The 27,070-nt window shown below is 46.8% G+C and overlaps 1 protein-coding gene across 1 annotated transcript in view; it reads right to left on the bottom strand.

Annotated features, from left to right (window-relative positions):
* dok1b (docking protein 1b) overlaps positions 1-21,523 on the bottom strand; it is an 81,129-nt gene extending 59,606 nt beyond the window's left edge. Inside the window, exon 1 of the mRNA XM_067979950.1 lies at positions 21,249-21,523. Within this exon, the coding sequence (XP_067836051.1) occupies positions 21,249-21,305 (57 nt within the window). The 5' untranslated portion in view covers positions 21,306-21,523. The remainder of the gene's footprint in view (positions 1-21,248) is intronic.
* Positions 21,524-27,070: the final 5,547 nt, after the last annotated feature.

The following is a 27,070-nucleotide window of genomic DNA, read 5'->3' as shown; positions in this document are numbered from 1 at the left end:
CCCCCGCAGCACTGGTTAAACTTCCCACGAGGACCCAGCTCTCAAATTCGTTCACGTGATGTGGGCGTCGCTGACGAGGCCAGCATTTATTGCCCATCAGAAGGTGGTGGTGAGCCGCCTTCTTGAACCGCTGCAGTCCGTGGGGTGAAGGTTCTCCCACAGTGCTGTTAGGAAGGGAGTTCCAGGATTTTGACCCAGCGACGATGAAGGAACGGCGATATATTTCCAAGTCGGGATGGTGCGTGACCTGGAGGGGAACATGCAGGTGTTGTTGTTCCCATGTGCCTGCTGCTCTTGTCCTTCTAGGTGGTAGAGGTCGCAGGTTTGGGAGGTGCTGTCGAAGAAGCCTTGGCGAGTTGCTGCAGTGCATCCTGTGGATGGTACACACTGCAGCCACAGTGCACCCGTGGTGAAGGGAGTGAATGTTTAGGGTGGTGGATGGGGTGCCAATCAAACAGGCTGCTTTGTCCTGGATGGTGTCGAGCTTCTTGAGTGTTACTGGAGCTGCACTCATCCAGGCAAGTGGAGAGTATTCTATCACGCTCCTGACTTGTGCCTTGTAGACGATGGAAAGGCTTTGGGGAGTCAGGTGAGTCACTCGCCGCAGAATACCCAGCCTCGGACCTGCTCTTGTAGCCACAGTATTTATGTGGCTGGTCCAGTTGAGTTTCTGGTCAACGGTGACCCCCAGGATGTTGATGGTGGGGGATTCATCAATGGTAATGCCCTTGAATGTCATGGGGAGGTGGTTAGACTCTCTCTTGTTGCAGATAGTCATTGCCTGGCACAAATGTTACTTGCCACTTATGAGCCCAAGCCTGGATGTTGTCCAGGTCTTGCTGCATGCGGACTCAAACTGCTTCGTTATCTGAGGGGTTGCGAATGGAACTGAGCACTGTGCAATCATCAGCAAACATCCCCATTTCTGATCTTATGATGGAGAGAAGGTCATTGATGAAGCAGCTAAAGATGGTTGGGCCTTGGACACTGCCCCCTGAGGAACTCCTGCAGCAATGTCCTGGGGCTGAGATGATTGGCCTCCAACAGCCACAACCATCTTCCTTTGTGCTAGGTATGACTCCAGCCACTGGAGAGTTTTCCCCCTGATTCCCATCGACTTCAATTTTACTCAGGCTCCTTGGTGCTACACTCGGTCAAATGCTGCCTTGATGTCAAGGGCAGTCACTCTCACCTCACCTCTGGAATTCAGCTCTTTTGTCCATGTTTGGACCCCCCAAGGCTGTAATGAGGTCTGGAGCTGCATGGTCCTGGTGGAACCCAAACTGAGCATCGGTGAGCAGGTTATTGGTGAGTAAGTGCCGCTTGATAGCACTGTTGACGATACCTTTTTTAAAAATTTATTCGTTCATGGGATGTGGGCGTCGCTGGCGAGGCTGGCATTTATTGCCCATCCATAATTGCCCTTGAGGGTAGTGGTGAGCTGCCTTCTTGAACCGCTGCAGTGTGTGGTGACGGTTCTCCCACAGTGCTGTTAGGAAGGGAGTTCCAGGATTTTGACCCAGCGACGATGAAGGAACGGCGACAGATTTCCAAATCGGGATGGTGTGTGACTTGGAGGGGAACGTGCAGGTGGTGTTGTTCCCATGTACCTGTTGCTCTTGTCCTTCCAGGCGATAGAGGTCGCGGGTTTGGGAGGTGCTGTCGAAGAAGCCTTGGCGAGTTGCTGCAGTGCATCCTGTGGATGGTACACACTGCAGCCACTGTGCGCCGGTGGTGAAGGGAGTGAATGTTTAGGGTGGTGGATGGGGTGCCAATCAAGCGGGCTGCTTTATCTTGGATGGTGTCGAGCTTCTTGAGTGTTGTTGGAGCTGCACTCATCCAAGCAAGCAGAGAGTATTCCATCACACTCCTGACTTGTGCCTTGTAGATGGTGGAAAGGCTTTGGGGAGTCAGGAGGTGAGTCACTCGCCGCAGAATACCCAGCCTCTGACCTGCTATCGTAGTCACAGTATTTATATGGCTGGTCCAGTTGAGTTTCTGGTCAACGGTGACCCCCAGGATGTTGATGGTGGGGGTTTCGGCGATGGTAATGCCCTTGAATGTGAAGGATAGGTGGTGAGACTCTCTCTTGTTGGAGATGGTCATTGCCTGGCACTTGTCTGGCGCAAATTTTACTTGCCACTTATGAGCCCAAGCCTGGATCTTGTCCAGGTCTTGCTGCATGCGGGCTCGGACTGCTTCATTATCTGAGGGGTTGCGAATGGAACTGAACACTGTGCAATCATCAGCAAACATCCCCATTTCTGACCTTATGATGGAGGGAAGGTCATTGATGAAGCAGCTGAAGATGGTTGGGCCTAGGACACTGCCCTGAGGAACTCCTGCAGCAATGTCCTGGGGCTGAAATGATTGGCCTCCAACAACCACTACCATCTTCCTTTGTGCTAGGTATGACTCCAGCCACTGGAGAGTTTTCCCCGATTCCCATGGACTTCAATTTTACTCGGGCTCCTTGGTGCCACACTCGGTCAAATGCTGCCTTGATGTCAAGGGCAGTCACTCTCACCTCACCTCTGGAATTCAGCTCTTTTGTCCACGTTTGGACCAAGGCTGTAATGAGGTCTGGAGCCGAGTGGTCCTGGCGGAACCCAAACTGAGCATCGGTGAGCAGGTTATTGGTGAGTAAGTGCTGCTTGATAGCACTGTCGACGACATCTTCCATCGCTTTGCTGATGATTGAGAGTACACTGATGGGGCGGTAATTGGCCGGGTTGGATTTGTCCTGCTTTTTGTGGACAGGACATACCTGGGCAATTTTCCACATTGTCGGGTAGATGCCAGTGTTGTAGCTGTACTGGAACAGCTTGGCTAGAGGCGCAGCTAGTTCTGGAGCACAAGTCTTCAGCACTACAGCTGGGATGTTGTCGGGGCCCATAGCCTTTGCTGTATCCAGTGCACTCAGCCGTTTCTTGATATCACGTGGAGTGAATCGAATTGGCTGAAGACTGGCTTCTGTGATGGTGGGGATATCGGGAGGAGGCCGATATCCCCACTCGGCACTTCTGGCTGAAGATGGTTGCAAACGCTTCAGCCTTGTCTTTTGCACTCACGTGCTGGACTCCGCCATCATTGAGGATGGGGATGTTTGCAGAGCCTCCTCCTCCCGTTAGTTGTTTAATTGTCCACCACCATTCACGACTGGATGTGGCAGGACTGCAGAGTTTTGATCTGATCCGTTGGTTGTGGAATCACTTAGCTCTGTCTATAGCATGTTGCTTCCGCTGTTTAGCATGCATGTAGTCCTGAGTTGTAGCTTCACCAGGTTGGCCCCTCATTTTTAGGTACGCCTGGTGCTGCTCCTGGCATGCTCTTCTACGCTCCTCATTGAACCAGGGTTGATCCCCTTTGCTGATGATTGAGAGTGGACTGATGGGGCAGCAATTGGCCGGATTGGATTTGTCCTGCTTTTTGTGGACAGGACATACCTGGGCAATTTTCCACATTGTCGGGTAGATGCCAGTGAGGTTGAGGTGCAACCTGTCCATCTTGAACCGCCGCCTGCCCAGAACTGGTCCCAATGCCCCAGGAATCTGAAGCCCTTTCTCCTGCATCATTGCTCCAGCCACACATTAACCTGTCTTATCTTCCTACACTCACTGGCGCGTGGCACTGGGAGTAATCCAGAGATCACTACAGTTTTAAATTTCCTCCCTTGCTCCTGATACTCTGACTGGAGGACCTCGACCCTTTTCCTTCCTGGTCACTGGTTCCCACATGAACCACGACTTCTTGCTGTTTTCCCTTACCCCCTCAAAATGTTCTGCACCGTCTCAGTGATGTCCTTTACCCTGGCACCAGGGAGACCACACACCATGCGAGACTCACGTTGGGGGTTGCAGAAACGCCTGTCCATTTTCCAGTCTGTCGAACCCCGTGGATTTGCTCCCGACCGCACTTCCCCGAGGTGTCAACGCCCTCACTGGTATTCAACACTGAATACCGTTTGGAGTGCGCCACACTCTCAGCGGACACTTGCACTGCCTGCCTGTTGCTCCTATTCTGCCTGGTGACCACCCACCCACTCCCTCCCTCCCTCCCTCCCTCCCTCCCTCCCCACCTGAACTATCTGCAGCTGCGGGGTCACCACCTCACGAAACGTGCTAGCCACGAAACTCTCAGCTTCCCCTATAGTGACACCAGCCGCCCCTCAAGCTCAGAAACCCTGAGCTCGAGCGCAAACAGCTGGCGCTACTTCCTGCACATGTGGTTCTCCAGGACACAGTGTTCTGGAGTTCCCATGTGGCACAGGAAGTGCGTGCGACAGGCCCCAGGTGTTCTGCCATGTTAGCCAACAATTATTTAAACTGTTGTTTTAGTTTTAGTTTGTTTATCTGACACTAAGACACCAACCACTAAAAAAAACACCAACCAAATGAACTAAATACTTACTGACTTACTCTCAGCACTCCTTCTTGCCTTGTTTTGATTCCTTGTGCAGCTCCCTTTATGCTCCGCTCAGTCTTAGTGCTTTGATTTAAATCACTGAGCACCTCCTTCCTCCTCTGCATCTAATTCCCACACTCACCAAATTCCCAGTTGAACGTCCTCACTGTTAGCGCTTCAATCTCTGTCTTTCCCAACCTGCCTTCAATTCCATGAGTTTTAATTTTAGCTAACAGTCTCTTTTGTGGAACCTTATCAAGTACCTTCTGGAAGTCCATATAAACTACATCCATAGACATTTCCCTGTCGACTACTTTAGTTACTTCCTCAAAAAATTCAATTCGATTTATTAGACATGCCCTACCCTTTACAAATCCATGTTGGCTCTCTCTAATCAGCTCAAATTTCTCCAAGTGCTCAGTCACTTTGTCCTTAATTATAGATTCCAATAACTTCCCCACAACAGATGTTTGACCAACAGGTGAGAGAGAGAGAAATCAGGAAATTATAGACCTTTCTTAAATAATGGAGTTATCAGTTGACTCTTAACTCCCCTCTGAAGTGGCCTCACAAGCCACTCAATCCACACAACTAGGGATGGGCAATAAATACCGGCCTTGCCAGCAACACCCACATCCAGAGAATACATTTTTTTTAAAATAATCACACTGTAGTGTGTACTGGTCAGACCACACCATGAGTACTGTATCCTATTCTGGACACCTAGAAACAAGGGAGCTATTCAAGTGTTTAGAGGCAGTGCAGAGAGAAGCTCAGAGGCTGATCCCTAGTCTTGTGACATCTGAGTTATGGGGAAAGACTTGATTCTATCGCTTTAGCCTTGAAGGGAAGCACCCAAGAGGTGAACTTAGAGTTATACAAAAAAAAAAGATAATAAACAGTATGGAAAAGGTTAATCTGGAAAATTAATTGCAAGAGTAGGGCAAGTTGCCACAATTTCAAACGCAAAAGGTACTAGGAACATAGGTGTAGGCCATTCAGCCCCTCAAACCTGTTCCACCATTCGATTTGATCATTAGATCGACAGACAGACCTTGCACCACCTCAGGAAATCCAAAAGCGCTTTACAGCCAATGACGTACGACAGATGCCAGTATGACAATACCAGTGAGAACCAGGCTGAATATAGAAAGTTCAGGGGGAAGTGAAAACGGAAATAAGAGGGGCAAAGAGCATGAGAATAGACTGGCAACTAACATAAAAGTCTTCTACAGGCATATAAATAGTAAATGGGTAGTAAGTGGAGGGGTGGGGCCGATATCCTCGGGGGAGGTTTGCTCGTGCTGTGGGGGAGCTTAAAACTAATTTGTCAGGGGGGTGGGAACCAGGAGGTAGCATTGGAAAGGAGAAACAAGGTGCACAAAGGATTGGGAGAGACAGATAGCACTAGAGTAAGAAATAGTACAGTATTAGGCGGGATCAGACGAAGATCCAATACAAGAAGGTCTAAGATGGGTTTACGGTACATGTGTGTAAACACACAAAGTGTAGTAAACAAGGTTGGTGAGCTACAGGCGCAATCAGCCACATGGGGATATGATTACCTGACTCAATAAAGGGCAGAATTGGGTACTAAATATTCCTGGATACAAGGTGTTCAGGAAAGATAGGGAAAGGAAAGAAAGGAGTTGGGGGGTTTGGTGGTGGCAGTATTGATTAAGGAGAATATTGCAGTGCTGGAGAGAGAGGGGGGATGTCCTGGAAGGGTCAAGGACAGAATCTATTTGGTTAGAGTTAAGAAACAATAGAGGTGACATTACACTATTGGGTGTATTCTATAGGTCATCAACTAGTGGGAAGGAGATAGAGGAGCAAATCTGCAGGGAAATGAGAGAGAAGTGCAAGAGCCATAGAGTAAAGTCGGTGAGCTGCAGACGTAATTAGCCACATGGGAATATGATGTTGTGGCGATAATGGAGACCTAGCTCAAAAAAAAAAGGGCAGGATTGGGTACTAAATATTCTTACTAGTTGGTGGCCTATAGATAATGTGGGACTTCAACTATCCTAATATAGACTGGGATAGTAATAGTGTCAAGGGCAGAGAGGGGGAGGAATTTTAAGTGTGCTCAGGAGAACTTTCTTGACCAGTACGTTTCCGGCCAAACGAGGAAGGAGGCATTGCTGGATCTGGTTCTGGGGAACGAGGTGGGTCAAGTGACAGTGGGGGAACATTTAGGGAACAGCGATCATAGTATCATAAGATTTAGAATAGCTATGGAAAAGGACAAGGAGCAATCTAGAGTAAAAATACTCGATTGAAGAAGGATCAATTTCAGTGGGATGGGATCTGGCCCGGGTAAATTGGAATCAAAGATTGGCAGGCAAAACTGTATTTGAACAATTGGCGGCCTTTAAAGAGAAGATGGTTCAGATACAGTCTAGATACATTCCCACGAGGGGGGAAAGGTAGGGCAACTAGAGAGTAAGATGAAGCTGAAAAAAGGGGCGTACGACACGTCAGGTTGATAACACAAGTGAGAACCAGGCTGAATATAGAAAGTTCAGAGGGGAAGTGAAAAAGGAGAGAAGAGGGCCCAAGAGAGAGTATGAGGATAGATTGGCGGCTAAGATAAACGGGAATCCAAAAGTCTTCTATAGGCATATAAACAGTAAAAGGGTAGTAAGAGGGGGGTGGGGCCGATTAGGGACCATAAAGGAGATCTACTCCTGGAGGCAGAGCGCATGGCTGAGGTAATAAATGAGTACTTTGCATCTGTCTTTACCAACGAAGAAGATGCTGCCAGAGTCTCAGTAAAGGAAGATGTAGTTGAGATACTGGATGGGCTAAAAATTGATAAACGAGAGGTACTCGAAAGGCTGGCTGTACTTAAAGTAGATAAGTCATCAGGTCCGGATGGGATGCATCCTAGGTTGGTGAGGAAAGTAAGGGTGGAAATTGCAGAGGTACTGGCCATAATCTTCCAAATACCCTTAGATACGGGGGTGAATTGCAAATGTTACACCCTTGTTCAAAACAGGGTGCAAGGATAAACCCAGTAACTACAGGCTGGTCAGTTTAACCTGTGGTGAGGAAACTTTTAGAAATGATCATCCAGAACAAAATTAACAGTCACTTGGACAAGTATGGATTAATTAAGATGTGGAGATGCCAGTGATGGACTGGGGTTGACAATTGTAAACAATTTTACAACACCAAGTTATAGTCCAGCAATTTTATTTTAAATTCACTTTTAAATTCACATTTACCTGAGGAAGGATTAATTAAGGAAAGCCAGCACAAATTCGTTAAAGGCAAATCGTGTTTAACTAACTTAATTGAGTTTTTTGAGGAGGTAACAGAGAGGGTGGATGAGGGCAGTGCGGTTGATGTGTATATGGACTTTCAAAAGACGTTGATAAAGTGCCACATAATAGGCTTCAACTTTGCTGACAAGCCTATGGAATAAAAAGGGGCAGTGGCAGCATGGATACGAAATTGGCTAAATGACCGGAAACAGAGAGTAGTGATGAGCAGTTGTTTTTCAGACTGGAGGGAGGTGTACAGTGGTGTTCACCAGGGGTCGGTGCTGGGACCACTGCTTTTCTTGAAATATATTAATGACTTGGACTTGGGTGTACAGGGCAGAGTTTCAAAATTTTCAGATGATACAAAACCTGGAAGTGTAGTGAACAGTGAGGAGGATAGTGATAGACTTCAAGAGGATATAGACAGGCTGGTGGAATAGGCTGACACGTGGCAGATGAAATTTAAACGCAAAGTAGTGTGAAGTGATACATTTTGGTAGGAAGAACAAGGAGAGGAATTATAAACTAAGGGTTCAATTCTAAAAGGGGTACAGGAACAGAGAGATCGGGGGGTATCTGTGCACAAATCGTTGAAGGTGGCAGGGCAGGTTGAGAAAGCGGTTAAAAAAGCATACGGGATCCTGGGCTTTATAAATAGAGGCATAGAGTACAAAAGCAAGTGAGTTGTGATGAACCTTTATAAAACACTGGTTCGGCCACAACTGGAGTATTGTGTCCAATTCTGGGCACCGCACTTTAGGAAGGATGTGAAGTCCTTAGAGAGGGTGCAGAAAAGATTTACTAGAATAGTTCCAGGGATGAGGGACTTCAGTTAGATTGGAGAAGTTGAGGTTGTTCTCCTCAGAGCAGAGAAGGTTGAGGCGATTTGATGGAGGTGTTCAAAATCACAAAGGGCCCAGCAGAGTAGAGAGAAACTGTTCCCATTGGCAGAAGGGTCAAGAACCAGAGGACATAGATTTAAGGTGATTGGCAAAAGAACCAAAGGTGACGAGAGGAAAAACTTTTTTTTTAAAACGTAGTGAGTGGTCATGATCTGGAATGCACTGCCTGAGGGGGTGGTGGAGGCGTATTCAATCACTGCTTTCAAATGTGAATTGGATAAGTACTTGAAGGAAAAAAAGGCTACAGGGAAAGAGCAAGGGAGTGGGGCTAGCTGGACTGCTCTTGCAGACAGCCGGCACGGGCTCGACGGGCCAAACAGTTACCGCACAGAAGGAGGCCATTCTGTGATTCCATGAGTACTTTTGAAGTGTAGTCACCGTTGCAATGTAGGAAATGCCGCACAGCAAGCTCCCACAGGCTATTTTTGTGATGTTGGCTGAGGGATAAAATATCGGCCAGGAAACTGGGGAGAAACTCCTCTGCTCTTTGAAATAGTGCCACAGGCCTCGGTTTAACGTCTCATCCGAAGGACAGCACCTCCGACAGTGCAGCACTCCCTCAGTACTGCACAGCGAGTGTCAGCCTAGATTACGTGCTCAAGTCTCTGGAGTGGGACTTGAACCCACGACCTTCTGACTCAGAGGCGAGAGAGTGCTAGGACCAATATCAGGAAATTCTTCTTCGCACAGGATTGATCGATACTTGGAATGGATGCCAAAAGTGAGAGTAGTGGAGGTGAAAACCCTGGAATATTTCAGGAATTTATTAAATGCTGCAATGGTCATTCCTGGATGGCTGAACCAAGAGATTTTCCACAACCATAATTATCCAGTGATACATGTTGGGAAGCCTGATGTGTAGCTTCACTCATGGTAGACCAGCCAGTTGGGCAAGGTGCAGAGCACAAGTAACGCCCATGGAGTACTGAGAGAGTCAACTTGCCCATGGGTAGGAAGTAAAAAAAGGAGTGTACGGGCTTGGCCATGACTTAAGTTTCAGGGACCTCACTTAAAGTCAGCCGTTCCCGTATCAATATTTCATTCAGTAGAATGGGCTGGGTCTGGGCTACCGCTCAAAGTTAGTCCCAGTGACTCAGCTCTTAATTACTACTTATTGTTTCTAGGTGATCTTCAAGCAACATTCAACATTAACTTTAAAATGAAGCACACATGCCCTCCAGGCAAGGCTGGAAATTGCAGAGAGAGAGAGAGAGAGAGAGAGAGAGAAATTGTACAGTGCTTTTATGTTGCAATGTGCTCCAAGATTATGGGAATTCTTCTCCCACATACATGGGAAGAGCTGGTCTTCACAGAGACCAGGAACCGTATGGTAAAACGCAGCAATTCCACCAACACACAAGTAGCTCGGATTCTGCTTGTGTGCAATGCTGATGGTCGTAAAGGCACATGGCCTGACACCAATGTCCCAATAGTATTTACCAGATGAGCCGACTCAAGAACAACTCACACGTTCCATTGCACATTGAACATAGAAGAAAACGTCCCAAGACGCTTCAGATAGCGTAAACAGACAAAAAGGAATCAACACCGAGCCAGAGAAGGAGACATTAGGAGAGGTGACTACACTTCAAGAATTACTTCATTGGGTGTGAAGTGCCGTCTTTCGGATGAGACGTTAAACCGAGGGACCCATCTGCCTTCTTAGGTGGACGTAAAAGATTAGTGGCACCATTTTGAAGAAGAGCAGGTGTCCTGGCTTGCAGTTACAACAGTGACTACACTTCAAAAGTACTTCATTGGGCTGTGAAGTGCTTTGGGACGTCCCGGGGTAATGAAAAGCGCTATATAAATGCAAGTTCTTTCTTTCAACCTTCATGCTGTCCTGCAACATGAGCGGTGGCCCTTCATCTAGATTACTCAATAAAAAAAAGTTAAGAGCGAGCCCCTTTTGGAGTATCATCCTTTGATCCTCATCAAAAGCCACGCCCGTCCCATCGAATGGGAGCAACCTATATGGTTAGTGAACAAATAGTCTCCAATGCTGCTTTCATGTCAGTGCCCTGCCACTGAGTAGCTCTGAAAGCTCACTGGGTAATGGTATTGGCCAGGAAGATCCCAGATCCCAGTCGGTGCCAAGTTAGCCGATCTAATCCGGGGATCCATGTGGGGGCGCTACAATTGGCTTCAGTACCCATGGGCTACTTGGTTATCTCCCACTTGTCAACAGTCTTGGCTTAGAGGTAGCATGTTCACCCTGGAACCAGAAGGTTGCAGGTTCGAGCCCCTCCCCAGGGACTTGAGCACTTAATCCAGGCTGACACGTCGGTGCTGTACTGAGGGTAGGCGCTGCACATATGTTCTTCTGAAAGAATGCACCTAAGAAATAGGAGCAGGAGTAGGCCATATGGCCCCTCGAGCCTGCTTTGCCATTCAATCAGATCATGGCTGATCTTCAACCTCAACTCCACTTTCCTACCTGATCCCTCGATTCCCCTAGAGTCCAAAAATCTATCGATCTCAGCCTTGAATATACTCAACGACTGAGCATCCACAGCCCTCGGATACAGAATTCCAAAGATTCACAACCCTCTGAGTGAAGAAATTTCTCCTCATCTCAATCACCCACCCCTTATCCTCAGACTATGCCCCCTAGTTCTAGACTCTCCAGCCAGGGGAAACAGCCTCTCTGCATCTACCCTGTCAAGCCCTCTAAGAATTTTATACATTTCAATGAGATCACCTCTCATTCTTCTAAACTCCAGAGAACTTTCAAATGAGACATTAAACCAAGACCCTTCTGCCTGCTCAAGTGGACACGAAAGATCCTGTGGCACTATTTTAAAAGCACGAGAGATGTCCTGGTGTCTTTGGACAAGGGATAAGGGGATAGGGCAGGAAAGTGGAGTGGAGGTCGAAGATCAGCCATGATCTTATTGAATGGCGGAGCAAGATCGAGCGGCTGCATGGCCAACTCCTGCTCCTATTTCTTATGGTGCTTGGCCAACATTCCTCCCTCAGCCAAAACATATGATCTGGTTATTTACCACATCAGTTTGTTGGGTGCAATTTGGCTGTTGCAATTAACGACACATCGACTCTTGGTGCTTTGGGGCATCTAAAGGACGTGAAAAGCACTCAGTGTGAAAGTTCATATGTAGAAGGATCCCTTGGATGAGGTATGAAGCCGTATCCCATCATGAGTCAGCACCTTCGGGGGAAGAGGGGAGAAAATGGGGAAGGAAAGAACAAAAGAGAACAGCCTGCAACACAGTTCCACCCCCACAGGGGATGTGGTTACCATATAATTAAAATTAAACAGACGAAGGAAACAGCGTAGGCGTCTGGTGAAACCGTCCATGACCAATGCAGCACTGGCACAACTGGTCACTGCAGAAGAAAAAGAACGAGCTTGCATTTTTTTTTTATAAAACACAGCCTCAGGACGCCCCAAAGCGCTTTACAGCCAATGAAGTGCTTTTGAAGTGTAGCCATTGTTGCAATGTAGGAAACGCGACAGAAAATTTGCCCACAAACAGCAATGTGATAATGACCAGATAATCTGCATCAGTGATATTGGTTGAGGGATAAATATTGGCCAGGACACCCGAGAGATCTCCCCTGCGCTTCTTTGAAATAGTGCCATGGGATTTTTACGTCCACCCGAGGGGGCAGACGGGGCCTCGGTTTAACGCATCGCCCAAAAGACGACACCCCCTGACAGTGCAGCACTCCCTCGGCGCTGCACTGGGAGTGTCGGCCTGTGTCAGATTATGTGCTCAAGTCTCTGGTGTGGGGTGTTGAACCCACAACCTTCTGACTCAGGTGAGAGAGAGCGCGCTACCCACCGAGCCCTGCCAACACGTGAAGTATGGAGGATAGGTAGCTGCAATGGAGCAACTGCCGAAAGGAAATCAGCATTGGGGGGAAGAACCTGGCAAAGCCACAGATACTGAAACTGGATCTGGATCCCACGGGACTATTCGAAGATCAGGAAGTTCTCACGGCGTCATGGCCAACTTCCCTCCCTCAAATCAGCACGCCCAATTAGTCCCACTCCCCCTGCTTTTTCCCCCATAGCCCTGCAATTTTTCTTCATGTATTTATCCAATTCCCTTTTGAAAGTTATTATTGAATCTGCTTCCACCGCCCTTTCAGGCAGCGCATTCCAGATCATAACAACTCGCCGCGTTAAAAAAAAAAATTCTCCTCATCCCTCCTCTGGTTCTTTTGCCAGTTACCTTAAATCTGTGTCCTCTGGTTACTGACCCTCCCCCCAGTGGAAACAGTTTCTCCTTATTTACTCTATCAAATCCATTCATGATTTTGAACACCTTTATTAAATCTCCCCCTTAACCTTCTCTGCTCTAAGGAGAACAACCCCAGCTTGTCTACTCTCTCCAACATAGCTGAAGTAATCATAGTGGCGACCAATGGAACAACGCTCGATACAGAGCACAGGACACCAAAAGACCATTACATGCATTAATCCCAGAATCGAGGAAATTGCCAAACCACACTTGCAAAGCTCGTGCATATCTTTTGAATTGAATCTTGCAACCATCTCATTTTGTTTAACTACACAGTCACTACCTTCTTGTATTAATGCAAAGTACAGACTCCATTTATCAAATCAAAACAGGAGTGCAGTCTGTTCCCCCACTCCCCCCCCGCCCGCCGAGAACCACAGCGTTGAAACTTGCAGATCCAGCTAATTTATGAAGGAAATGGAAAAAAAAATTACACCTGATAATGATCCTTCAACACTTCGCAACCAGTGCTGAGCCACGATGTCAATTAACCATTGTTCTCAACCTCGAGAGTGGCAGCTTGGCTCAGTGGGTAGCATTCTCTCCTCCGTGCCAAAAGGCCATGGGCTCAAGCCCCACTCGAGACTTGAGTGCATAACCTAGGCCGACACTCCAGCGCAGTAACTGATGGAGTGCTGCACTGTCAGAGATGCCGTCTTGCGGATGAGATGTTAAACGGAGAAAGAAAGAATTGCATTTATATAGCGCCTTTCATGACCTCAGGACGTCCCAGAGCATTTCACAGCCAATGACGTACCTTTGAAGTGTAGTCACTGTTGTAATGTAGGAAACACGGCAGTTAATTTGTGCACAAGAGATAATGACCAGATAATCTGTTTTAGTGATATTGGTAGAAGGATAAATACTGGCCAGGACACCGGGGAGAACTCCCCCGATCTTCTTTTACATCCACCTGAGAGAGCAGATGGGGCCTCAGTTTAACGTCTCATCTAAAAGATGGCAACTGCGACGTGCAGCATCCCCTCAGCACTGGCACCGGAAGAGTCAGGCTAAATTATGTGCTCAAGTCTCTGGAGTGAGGCGCGAATCCACGACCTTCTGACCTCAGAGGCAAGAGCGACACCCACTGACCTACGGCCAACAGAACCCCGAGGATCAACTCTGAGCTCAGGCAGCACCCCGCCCCCCCCCCCCCCACCCACCCACCCACCAATTCCCCACGCCGTGTCCCGCTAAGGCCGGCATTGCCATCTCAGTCTTTGACTGGAACGGCTGGTACATAAGAACATAAGAAATAGGAGCAGGAGTAGGCCAATCGGCCCCTCGAGCCTGCTCCTCCATTCAATAAGATCATGGCTGATCTGATCCTAACCTCAAATCTAAAGAACACAAGAAGTAGGAGCAGGACCCGGCCACTCAGCCCCTGGGCCCGCTCCGCCACCCACAGGGCATTGACCGATCCGAACTCAGCTTCATGTCCAATTTCCTGCCCGCTCCCCATAACCCCTAATTCCCTTTACTTCTAGGAAACTGTCTATTTCTGTTTTAAATTTATTTAAATGATGTAGCTTCCACAGCTTCCTGGGGCAGCAAATTCCACAGACCTACTACCCTCTGAGTGAAGAAGTTTCTCCTCATCTCAGTTTTGAAAGAGCAGCCCCTGATTCTAAGATTATGCCCCCTAGTTCTAGTTTCACCCATCCTTATAAGATACCTTCACACAATGTGTTCAATACAGTGAGCAGGAGCCAGCAACACCCTGCCAATCCTGAAGTGTTAAAACCCTCACCACAAAAAAGAATTATCTCCAGCAACACTTTGCAAAACCGTTACTGGTCATGAAAGCATAATCACTCGTACACACAGAGCCTGACTCCGCAGAACAGCATAGGCAGAAACAGTAGCATTTTGCTTCTTTAAAAAGCTCCAGCAATATAGGAGCAGGAGGAGGCCATTCAGCCCCTTGATCCCATTCCACCATTCAATTAGATCATGGTTGATCTGTGCCTCGACTCCATTTACCCGCCTTTCATCCACATCCTGCGATACCCTGACCGAACATTTTTTAAAAAAAAACTTGAATTTATATAGCACCAAGACGCCTCAGAGTACTTTAGTATCCTTTTTAAATATATGTAAGGAGTCGTACAACACCAGGTTATAGTCCAACAGCTTTATTTGAAATCACAAGCTTTCGGAGCTTTCCTCCTTCGTCAGGTGAGTAAAACTGTTGGACTATAACCTGGTGTTGGAAGACTCCTTACATTTGTCCACCCCAGTCCATCACCGGCATCTCCACATCATGGCTTTTTAATAGAGAGAGGGCGATGTCCCACAGTGAGATGAATGGCCAGTTAATCTGTTTCTGGTGACGTTGGTCGAGCGAGTAACGTTCGCCAGGACACTGGGAGGATTACCCCGATCTTCTTCCAATTGCGCCATGGGAACTAGTTTCATATCTCATTCAAAAAAAAAACAGCAGTACTGCATTGAAATGTCATGCCTAAACTATGCTCTCATGCTCTGTAAAATCACACCCACAATCTTTTGATCCAGAGGCAAGACTCTGCCAAGCTGGCCCACAGATTCTTGAAAACTCCCAGGTCACGACAGACGCGATAGACCTTTTTAAATCGAGTTAGCTGTGGCTCAGTCGGTAGCACTCTTGCCTCCAAGAGACTTGAGCACAAAATCCAGCCTGACACTCCCAGTGCAGCACTGAGGGAGTGCTGCACTGTCGGAAGAGCCATCTTTCGGATGAGATGTTAAACCGAGGCCCCGTCTACCCTCTCAGTTGGACCTAAAAGAACCTATGCCACTATTTCGAAGAAGAGCAGGGGAGCTCTCCGTGGTGTCCTGGCCAATATTATTCCCTCAACCATCAATAAAACAGATTATCTGGTCATTATCTCACTGCTGTTTGTGGGAGCTTGCTGTGCGCAAATTAACTGTCACATTTCCTACAATAGTCAAGAGTACTTCACTGACTAAAGCACTTTGAGACCATGAAAGGCACTATATAAAACACAAGTCTTTCTTTCCTTCCTTCATTCATTGCGAGCCAGCTGTCTAACTGCAGTTTGATACTACTACTAGTCATGCTGCTCCAAACATTCCTTTTCTCTCCCTCCCAAGCTCCAAATTCCCTGTCCCACATGTTCCCCGCCTCCCTGCAGCCTCGGTGTGATGAAAGCGATCACAACACAGTCACACTTTTCTCCTCCCCCCCCCCCCCCCCCCCGAGGAACTCCTTACCTCTCTCTCAAGCTTTTCTTCCTCCTGGAGGTTTGCTAAACCCAAGCACGGTGTCTGTCGTCTAAACATCACTTCCTGATTTAACTTTTTTGCCCTCTGCTTGCTGTTCCCCCTTTTTGTCCTTCAATTAGGTTTCCCTATTTTTAAATAGAAGATGCCAAGCTCAAAAAATCAGTAGAATAGCCTTCTATATCTTATTATTCATCCTCAGGATGTGGGCTTCATCGGCAAGGCCGGCATTTACTGCCCATCCCTAAATGCCCTGAGAAGATGGTGGCTTGATACAACTGAGTGGCTTGCTAGGCCACTTCAGAGGGCAGTTAAGAGTCAACCACATAATGTATTGATTATGGAACAGTTCCTGCAGATTGGAGGGTGGCAAATGTAACCCCACTATTTAAAAAAGGAGGGAGAGAGAAAACAGGGAACTACAGATCGGTTAGCCTAACATCAGTAGTAGGGAAAATGCTATAGTCTATTATAAAGGATGTGATAACAGAACACTTAGAAAATGTCAACAGGATTAGACAAAGTCAACATGGATTTATGAAAGGGAAATCACATTTGACAAACCTACTGGAGTTTTTTGAGGATGTAACTGGTAGAATAGATAAGGGAGAACCAGTGGATGTGGTTTATTTGGATTTTCAGAAGGCCTTTGATAAAGTCCCACATAAGAGATTAGTGTGCAAAGTTAAAGCACATGGGATTGGGGGTAATATACTGGCATGGATTGAAAATTGGTTAACAGACAGGAAACTGTAGGAATAAATGGGTCTTTTTCGGGGTGGCAGGCAATGACTAGTGGGGTACCGCAGGCAATGACTAGTGGGGTGCTTGGGCCCCAGCTATTCACAATATATATCAATGATTTGGATGAGGGAACCAAATGTAATATTTCCAAGTTTGCTGACGACACAAAACTAGGTGGGATCGTGAGTTGTGAGGAGGATGCAAAGAGGCTTCAAGGCGATTTAGACAAGTTGAGTGAGTGGGCAAATACATGGCAGATGCAGTATAATGTGGACAAATGTGAAGTTATCCACTTCGGAAGGAAAAACAGAAAGGCAGAGTATTATTTAAATGGTGATAGATTGGGAAATGTTGATGTACAAAAAGGGACCTGGGTGTCCTTGTACATCAGTCACTGAAAGCAAATATGCAGGTGTAGCAAGCAGTTAGGAAGGCAAATGGTAGGTTGGCCTTCATTGCAAGAGGATTCGAGTACAGGAGCAAGGATGTCTTACTGCAGTTTTACAGGGCCTTGGTGAGACCACACCTGGAGTATTATGTGCAGTTTTGGTCTCCTTACTTAAGAAAGGATATACTTGCCATAGAGGGAGTGCAGCGAAGGTTCACCAGATTGATTCCTGGGATGGCAGGACTGTCATATGAGGAAAGATTGGGTCGACTCGGCCTGTATTCACTCGAGTTTAGAAGAATGAGAGGGGATCTCATTGAAACATATAAAATTCTGACAGGCCTAGACAGACAGGATGTTTCCCCTGGCTGGAGGGTCCGGAACGAGGGGTCACAGTCTCAGGATACGGGGTAGGACATTTAGGACTGAGATGAGGAGAAATTTCTTCACTCAGAGGGTGGTGAACCTGTGGAATTCTCTACCACAGAAGGCTGTGGAGGCCAAGTCACTGAATATATTTAAGAAGGAGCTAGATAGATTTCTAGACACAAAAGGCATCAAGGGGTATGGGGAGAGAGCGGGAATATAGTATTGAGATAGAGGATCAGCCATGATCATTTTGAATGGCGGAGCAGGCTCGAAGGGCCGAATGGCCTACTCCTGCTCCTATTTTCTAAGTTTCTATGTACGGGAACTTGAGACACATATAGGCCCAGACCGGATAAGGACGGCAGGTTTCCTTCCCTAAAAGGGCATTAATGAACCAGTTGGGTTTTTACGACAATCTGACCGCTTCATGGTCACTTTTACTGAGAACAGCTTTTTATTTCCAGATTTGCTTTTTTTTAAAAAAAAAAGTGAATTAAAATTCGAGATTACCATATGTAGTGACACCACAGTGTGGATTTGCTAACCCCCCTGCTCTGTTAGGTAATCTTCACATTGAAGCTTGGTCTTCACATGATTAAGTCAGGAGTCGGAAAGACAGTTTGTGCGAATGAGCACTCTCCCAGGATAAAGCACATACAGACAACAGCTCCTGCTTGCAAAACCCCCGCACACCAGTATAACAAGGGCAAGGCGAAGAAAGAGACAGTTAACCGTTTAAAACCAACACCAAAAATCCAAGCAGGGCAAAATACAAAGTAAACAAACCACTGGGGAGATTAGAGATGGGAAGAGGTTAAGGCATCAACCGTGAATGCTGGAAACAACAACTTGCATTTAATGAGCACCTTTAACGTAGTAAAAACGTCCCAAAGCGCTTCACAGGAGCGATTATCAAAATTGAAACTGAGGCACCCAAGGAGATGTTAGGAGAGGTGACCAAAAGCTTGGTCAAAGAGGTAGGTTCTAAGGAGCATCTTAAAAAGGAGGAGAGAGAGGTAGAGAGGCAGAGAGGTTTTAGTGAGTGAATTCCAAAGTTTAGGGCCCAGGAAGCTGAAGGCACGGCCGCCAATGGTGGAGCGATGAAAATCGGGGAACTTTGAATAAAAACATAATAAAATGCTGAAAACCCGCAGGACAATCTGAAAGAGAAGAGGGTCCATGCAAGACCTTAACCTGTGCCTCTCCTATAAATACTCACCGACCTGCTAGGCACTTCCAGCATTTTCTAGAAAGAGTGAAATAATTTTCTGCCCTCCTCTCCTTAACTGGAGCACGTGGAACAAACTCCCATCAATAGCAGTCAATGTGTCTTAGATTTTAGATCCCTTAAAAAAAAAAGGGAGGGGGTGGCTGAAGATCTTTCAGCCATCTTGGCATTACTCGCTGAAACTGCCTCCTTAAAACCCGTCCATCTTGCTAGTTCTCTCCCCCACCATGTCAAAAACTACTTTTCCCAACTATGATTTTGGTCATTTCTACTAACTCTCAACATTCAACATTCCATTTCTCCTCCGTGAGGCACTTTGGGACATGTTCGATGTGAAAGGTGCTGTCGAAGTGCATGTTGGGGCCAGAACGGGACTGAAGGCTACAAGGATAGACATGGATAAACCAATGGAACGTAGTATCAGCCGTGGCTCAGCAGGCAGCACTCTCGCCTCAGAGTCAGAAGGTTGTGGGTTCAAGCCCCACTCCAGAGACTTGAGCACAAAATCTAGGCGGACACTCCCAGTGCAGTACTGAGGGAGTTGGAGGGGCCGTCCTTCGGATGAGACGTTAAACCCTCTCAGGTGGATGTAAAAGATCCCATGGCACTACTTTGAAGAACAGGGGAGTTCTTCCTGGTGTCCTGGACAATATTTATCCCTCAACTAACATCATAAACAGATTATCTGGTCATTATCACATTACTGTTTGTGGGACCTTGCTGTGCGCAAATTGGCTGCTGCGTTTCCTACATTACAACAGTGACAACACTTCAAAAAGTACTTCATCGGCTGTAAAGTGCGGAGGTCATGAAAGGTGCTAGAGAAATGCAAATCTTTCTTCTGTCTTTAACACTTTGGGTCCAGTTTTATGGGAACTGCAGGATCATCCTTGGGGTCTAACTGGTCAGGATGGAATTCTCCAGGTTCTAGCATGAACCAGAGTCCTGGAGTTGTTCCTTCATAAGCTGGCAGGAGGGAGGGGCATCAAAGAAACATTCCGAGGATTTTTCTCACCTTGGAAATTTCTCATTGACTATATATAAAAAGTTAGTTTCTTGCAATATTAACATAAGCAATTGCTTCAGTCTCACCAACATCAGGTGTAACAATCACACACCAAACACTGATATAGTACACACGACTAGGCTTAATAGTCCATGTGGAGTAGGAAAGACACTACAAAAAGTACATCACCTCCTACTTGGTGAAGGCAGTGGGAAATTAAGCCAAACAGACCAGAATACTCCCAAGCTTCCAAAGAGGAAATCACTCCTGATCAATATCTAGGTGGCCTCACAGAAAATGTATATATATGAAGTGGGTATATAGAGTGGGCACAGCAGTATAGTTAGTGGTTATGCTTCTGGACTACCAGAGAACACAAGTTCAAATCCCACACTGGAAAATATGAAGTAAGTTTTTCCTTGAAAATAAAAAAAAGTAGTAAAAGCAACCACAAAGCTGTCAGATTGTCGTGAAAACCCAACTGGTTCACTGATGTCCTTTAGAGAAGGTAAGGACAGCAGCTTTCCCGGTCTGGGCCCATACATGACTCCAGTCCCACACCAACATGGTTGACCCTTAACTGCCCTCTGAAGTAGCCAAGCAAGCCTCTGAGCTGTTCAAGAAGGCAGCCCACCCCCACCACCACCACCTTCCCAGGGGGAACAAGGGAGGGGCAATAAATGCTGGCCTTGCCAGTGACACCCACATCCCGAGAATGAATATCACTCCTCCCCACATGGAGGACACTCAATGCCTGGGCTGACTGATGAATGACCAGTTGGGTGAGGAGCCGCAGAGCAGGAGAGAGAGAAAAACTGAGGTAAAATCATAAACACTACATCCAAACAGTTAAATCCCTTTCAACACAGTAGCAATACCCCCTTTTTTAAAAAAAACTTTTCTTTATAAACACATACCCCAACAAAACTCTTATTTAATCCACCCAGAACTGAGCAACAGACCTGCCAAACTAGGAATTGGTTTTAACCCAGTGGATTAACAACTCTTGCACGAAAATAAAATTCACACTTAAATTGCAGACAGAAATCCCTCTACAAATCGGTTCTGTATGCTCCTGCAATTATGATAATCCCTCCAGCAAGCGAAATGGAAGAAGCAAGACTCAGTTACAAATTCAACTCAAATTCTGCTTCTTCAAACATTGCGAGGGAAAGAAAGAGCAGGAAGGGGGCGGGGGGGTATCTAGGAATAATGCATCAAAAATAAAATCTACAAATAAATATAATGCAAATTAAACAACCACATAAACACACAACAAAACATAAAGTGGATGTGCTTTAAAATGAAACAGCGCTCCCTAGCCGTCTGCTTTCTCCGGATACAATTTATTGCACTTAACAAAAATAAATCATTTGAGACTGAAATCTACTCAGCAGGAAAATAAATAATCAAATGCAATGTTTTGGGGGCTATCCGATCCTTACCTTGCCGAATTTAGGTTGCAAAACATGGAGCTGCCCCTCCTTAATGGCTCGGTCCATGTTGCAATCTCTTCTCTCCCCCTCTCAAAACAAAACAAAAACTTTGTCTTAAGTTTCTCCTCCAAACTTCCGTGCAACTCGCTACTTCCGCAGCGTCGGGTCAGTTAAAGCACCCACATTCGATCTGTTAGACCACTTGTTGCTGGTCTCAGTGGTTTATACTCAGTCCCTCCTCAGCTCCCACAGAGGATCCGCTCCAGTCCGGCTCCGATCCCCCACTGCTGTATAGGTTTTAAACTGACCCGCTGGGCGGGGATCCCCCGCCCTCTACCCGGGTTAATGATGATGGCGAAGATCCCGCCCTACTGTTTCAAAATAGCAGTACTCCCTCTCACACTAATGCGAAGCAAAGAGTATCAGGCACACGGTATACAGAAACAGCCAGTACCTGTGGGGAGATCAGAAACTCTGATTTCAAGTATCACCCCTTCAGGTACGAGCTGGCATGCACTGCTGGGAAGCAGATTCAATAGGAATGTTCAAAAAGGGAATTGGATAAATACTTGAAAAGGAAAAATTTGCAAGGGCTGTGGGGAAAGAGCAGGGTGAGTGAGACTAAGTGGATAGCTCTTTGAAAGGGCCAGCACAATGGGCCAAATGGCCTCATTCTGTGCTGTAAGATTTTATGATGTGGAGATGCCGGTGATGGACTGGGGTTGACAATTGTAAACAATTTTACAACACCAAGTTGTAGTCCAGTTTAAAATAAAATTGCTGGACTATAACTTGGTGTTGTAAAATTGTTTGTAAGATTTTATGATCAGAACTGGGAGATAATGTGGACCACAAGAGACGGTATTCTTTGAAATAGTGCCATGGGATCTTTTATATCCACCTGAGAGGGCAAACAAGGCCTCAGTTTAACATCTCATCTGGAAGACAGCACTTACCAACAGTGCAGCACTCCCTCAGTACTGCTCTGGGAGCATCAGCCTGGATTCTAAGTATCAGGAGTGGGACTTGAACCCACAATCTTCTGACTCAGCAGTGAGAGAGCTACCCACTGAGCCAAGGCTAATCCTCTGGATCAAAAGAGACATGAAATTCACTTTACAGGAGCGACCAATGACACCATTTAGCGTGAAAATCCAAAAAACGTGGTGGGAGGTAAGGAGTATCGAGGTTTTGAAACCCCGGGGAAAGAAAGAGTTTGAGGGGGACGAGGGTGAAATCAGTCTTCAATTCAACTCAGGGAGGGTACGGGGGAGGAGGGTGAGTGAGTCAGGATGGTATACTGCAACTCAGGTAGTAACAAGGGAGGGAAATTCAGAGAAACATTTTGGGATCTTCAACCATTTTACCGCAGAATGGAAGAGGGGGGAGCGCTTGGTTTAAATTTATATTAAATTGCATTAAAGATGGTTTTCATTAGATTGCGATCAGATACAGATCAGAGGTCAGATGGAAGTCTATTCAAGTGGCCTCAGATAATGGAAGTTCATTGAAAATAATAGTCCCACCAAACATTCCCACTCCAGGGATTGGAATGTCTCATCCTATAGAGCCTCGCAGGACCTAATTCCAAGAGCCCAAATGTGGGGGAGGGGGAGGGGAGGAGGGCAATAGTAAGTCTAATTGGCAGTTCTACTAGCCAACCCCTGAACAGGTAAAGAATCAGGAGTCAAACTTCCTCTCTCGAAAGGTCATAAAAAGAACATAGAGACACTCACCAGCTCGTTGCCAAAGGAACTCAAAGCTAACCCCGCACTCTCTCTATATCTGCCTCATCCAAGAAACAGTCAGACACTGTGCACAATGGAAAGCAGGAGATTGTAAAGTCTTTCTGCATAGATGAGTAATAGATAAATAAATTTTCTATGATTGTATTGACTTACAAGACTACGGACCAAGTGATGGAAAGTGGGATTAGGCTGGGTGGCTCATTTTCGGCCGGCACGGACACGATGGGTCGAATGGCCTCCTTTTCCCAGGTAAATTTTCTACGAGCTAAATAGGTCGTAAAGATTTCCTCATCCATACCTATCTTGTGATGGGATGAGGGACTTCAGTTATGTGGAGAGACTGGAGAAGCTGGGATTGTTCCCCTTAGAGCAGAGAAGGTTAAGGGGAGATTTGATAGAGGTGTTCAAAATTATGAAGTTTTGATAGAATAAATAAGGAGAAACTGTTTCCACTGGCAGAAGGGTCGGTAACCAGAGGATGCAGATTTAAGGTGATTGGCAAAAAAATCAGAGGGGAGACCAGGAGAATTTTCTTTTAACGCAGCGAGTTGTTGTTATCTGGAATGCGCTGCCTGAAAGGGCGGTGGAAGCAGATTCAATAATAACTTTCAAAAGGGAATTGGATAAATACTTGGAAAGGAAAAATTTGCAGGACTATGGGGAAAGAGTAGGGGGAGTGGGACTAATTGGATAGCTCTTTCAAAGAGCCAGCACAGGCACGATGGGCTGAATGGTCTCCTTCTGTGCTGTATGATTCTAAATGGTTACTTACCAAATGTATGTTAATCTAATGTAATTTTTCCTCTTCCTCTTTTGCTTTTGATTGCAGTAGAATATAACTCAAAGTCATCACTTCCTTTTAAAAAAATGTATTGCTGCAAACAGTGGAGTTAACAGAACCTTAAAAGTCCAGTCTCCATTTTACAAGGACGATCACAAACAATAATAAATTGGGGCGAATCAGGAAATTCTATTTAATGGAAATATCGCCCGTCTCTGCCCCTGCCTCAGCTCATCTGCTGCTGAAACCCTCATCCATGCCTTTTGTTACCTCTAGGCTCGATTATTTCCAATTAAATATTGGGAAGACTGAAACCATTGCCTTCAGTCTCCGCCACAAACTCCATTCCCTGGCCACCACCTCCATCCCTCTTCCTGAGGTTCAACCAGACCGTTCGCAACCTTGGCGTCCTATTTGACCCCGAGATGAGCTTCTGACCACATATCCTCTCCGTCACCCCTGTGCTCGCTGACCTACATTGGCTCGCAGTCTGGAAACACCTCGATTTTAAAATTCTCGTCCTTGTTTTCAAATCTCTCCATGGCCTCGCCCCTCCCTATCTCTGTAAATCTCCTCCAGCCCTACAACCCTCCGCGATCTCTGCGCTCCTCCAATTCTTGCCTCCTGCACGTCCCCGATTTCCATCGCTCCACCATTGGCAGCCTAGGCCCTATGCTCTGGAATTCCCTCCATAAACCTCTCCACCTCTCTCTTCCCCTGCTAAGACGCTCCTTAAAACCTACCTCTTTGACCAAGTTCACCTGTCCTAATAACTCCTTAGGTGGCTCGGTGTCAAATTTTGTTTGATAACGCTCCTGTGAAGCGCCTTGGGACATTTTACTACGTTAATGGTAAATGCAAGTTGTTGGTGTTGTTGTTGAAACTGTCATTGAAATGTGTGTTCGTTCATATCAAATGCTAATAGATTTCTTGATCATCATCTTTCCCCTTCAATTGCCCCCTCTCCTAAAGGTGCAGACACGCTGGGGTATTTGCTTGTAGGCATGAGGTACCTCACCAAAGTGTTCATTTTGCACCCAGATTACACAGACTGAGAATGTTGGCAAGGTCTTAAAGGAGCCCAATGCTGTCCCACACCTGACATCCATGTTGTAAATTTCCCATAGGCATGGGTTTTTGGGGTAGGGGGGGAGGTCAATGGCTGATTTTTTTTTCTCTGCTCCTGTTGTGCCAATAGCCGCACTCCCAACAGCACCCTGTTTCACATCAACTCTCTTAGCAGAGGTGAAGGTGCGAATCTGGCAGTTTCTGACTCTGTGTAGTTCAGCCCCTCACTGGGGAGTGCGCTACACCGTAGGGGGGAGCGCAATTTTTTTTTCTTTTGAGATTTAAAGTTGCAACACAAGCTGATACCGAAAAAGAAAGACTTGCATTTATACAGCGTCTTTCACAACCTCAGGGCCTCCCAAAGCGCTTTACAGCCAATGAAGTACTTTTTGAAGTGTAGGAAACATGGCTGCCAATTTGCACACAGCAAGATCCCACAAACAACAATGTGATAATGACCAGATAATCTGTTCCAGTGAATGATGCGTAGTGGCTCCAGGACGCCGGGAAGAACTCAACTGCTCTTCTTCGAAATAGCACCATGGGATCTTTTATATCCACCTGAGAGGGCAGATGAGGGTCTCGGTTTAACGTTTCATCTGAAAGACGGCACCTCAGACATTGCAGCACTCCCTCGTTACTGCACTGGGAGTGTCAGCCTAGATTTTGTGCTCAAGTCTCTGGAGTTTTTTTAAAAATTCGTTCATGGGATGTGGGCGTCACTGGCGAGGCCGGCATTTATTGCCCATCCCTAATTGCCCTTGAGAAGATGGTGGTGAGCCGCTTTCTTGAACCGCTGCAGTCCATGTGGTGAAGGTTCTCCCACAGTGCTGTTAGGTAGGGAGTTCCAGGATTTTGACCCAGTGACGATGAAGGAACAGCGATATATTTCCAAGTCAGTATGGTGTGTGACTTGGAGGGGAACGTGCAGGTGGTGTTGTTCCCATGTGCCTGCTGCCCTTGTTCTTCTAGGTGGTAGAGGTCACGGGTTTGGGAGGTGCTGTCGAAGAAGCCTTGGCAAGTTGCTGCAGTGCATCCTGTGGATGGTACACACTGCAGCCATGGTGCGCCAGTGGTGAAGGGAGTGAATGGGATGCCAATCAAATGGGCTGCTTTGTCCTGGATGGTGTCGAGCTTCTTGAGTGTTGTTGGAGCTGCACTCATCCAGACAAGTGGAGAGTATTCCATCACACTCCTGACTTGTGCCTTGTAGATGGTGGAAAGGCTTTGGGGAGTCAGGAGGTGAGTCACTGGCCGCAGAATACCCTGCCTCTGACCTGCTCTTGTAGCCACAATATTTATATGGCTAGTCCAGTTAAGTTTCTGGTCAATGGTGACCCCCAGGATGTTGATGGTGGGGATTCGGCGATGGTAATGCCGTTGAATGTCAAGGGGAGGTGGTTAGACTCTCTCTAGTTGGAGATGGTCATTGCCTGGCACTTGTCTGGCGCGAATGTTACTTGCCACTTGTGAACCCAAGCCTGGATGTTGTCCAGGTCTTGCTGCATGCGGGCTCGGACTGCTTCATTATTTGAGGGGTTGCGAATGGAACTGAACACTGTGCAATCATCAGCGAACATCCCCATTTCTGACCTTATGATGGAGGGAAGGTCATTGATGAAGCAGCTGAAGATGGTTGAGCCTAGGACACCGCCCTGAGGAACTCCTGCAGTAATGTCCTGGGGCTGAGATGATTGACCTCCAACAACCACTACCATCTTCCTTTGTGCTAGGTATGACTCCAGCCACTGGAGAGTTTTCCCCCTGCTTCCCATTGACTTCAATTTTACTAGGGCTCCTTGGTGCCACACTCGGTCAAATGCTGCCTTGATGTCAAGGGCAGTCACTCTCACCTCACCTCTGGAATTCAGCTCTTTTGTCCATGTTTGGACCAAAGCTGTACTGAGGTCTGGAGCCGAGTGGTCCTGGCGGAACCCAAACTGAGCATCGGTGAGCAGGTTATTGGTGAGTAAGTGCTGCTTGATAGCACTGTCGACGACACCTTCCATCACTTTGCTGATGATTGAGAGTAGACTGATGGGGCGGTAATTGGCCGGATTGGATTTGTCCTGCTTTTTGTGGACAGGACATACCATGGCAATTTTCCACATTGTTGGGTAGATGCCGGTGTTGTAGCTGTACTGGAACAGTTTGGCTAGAGGCGCGGCTAGTTCTGGAGCACAAGTCTTCAACATTACAGCCGGGATGTTGTCGGGGCCCATAGCCTTTGCTGT

The sequence above is a fragment of the Heptranchias perlo genome, chromosome 1 (assembly GCF_035084215.1).
Source record: "Heptranchias perlo isolate sHepPer1 chromosome 1, sHepPer1.hap1, whole genome shotgun sequence".
Lineage (NCBI taxonomy): Eukaryota > Metazoa > Chordata > Chondrichthyes > Hexanchiformes > Hexanchidae > Heptranchias > Heptranchias perlo.
The sequence above is the reverse complement of the archived record's forward strand: the minus strand, read 5'-3'. Positions and strand labels throughout refer to the sequence as shown.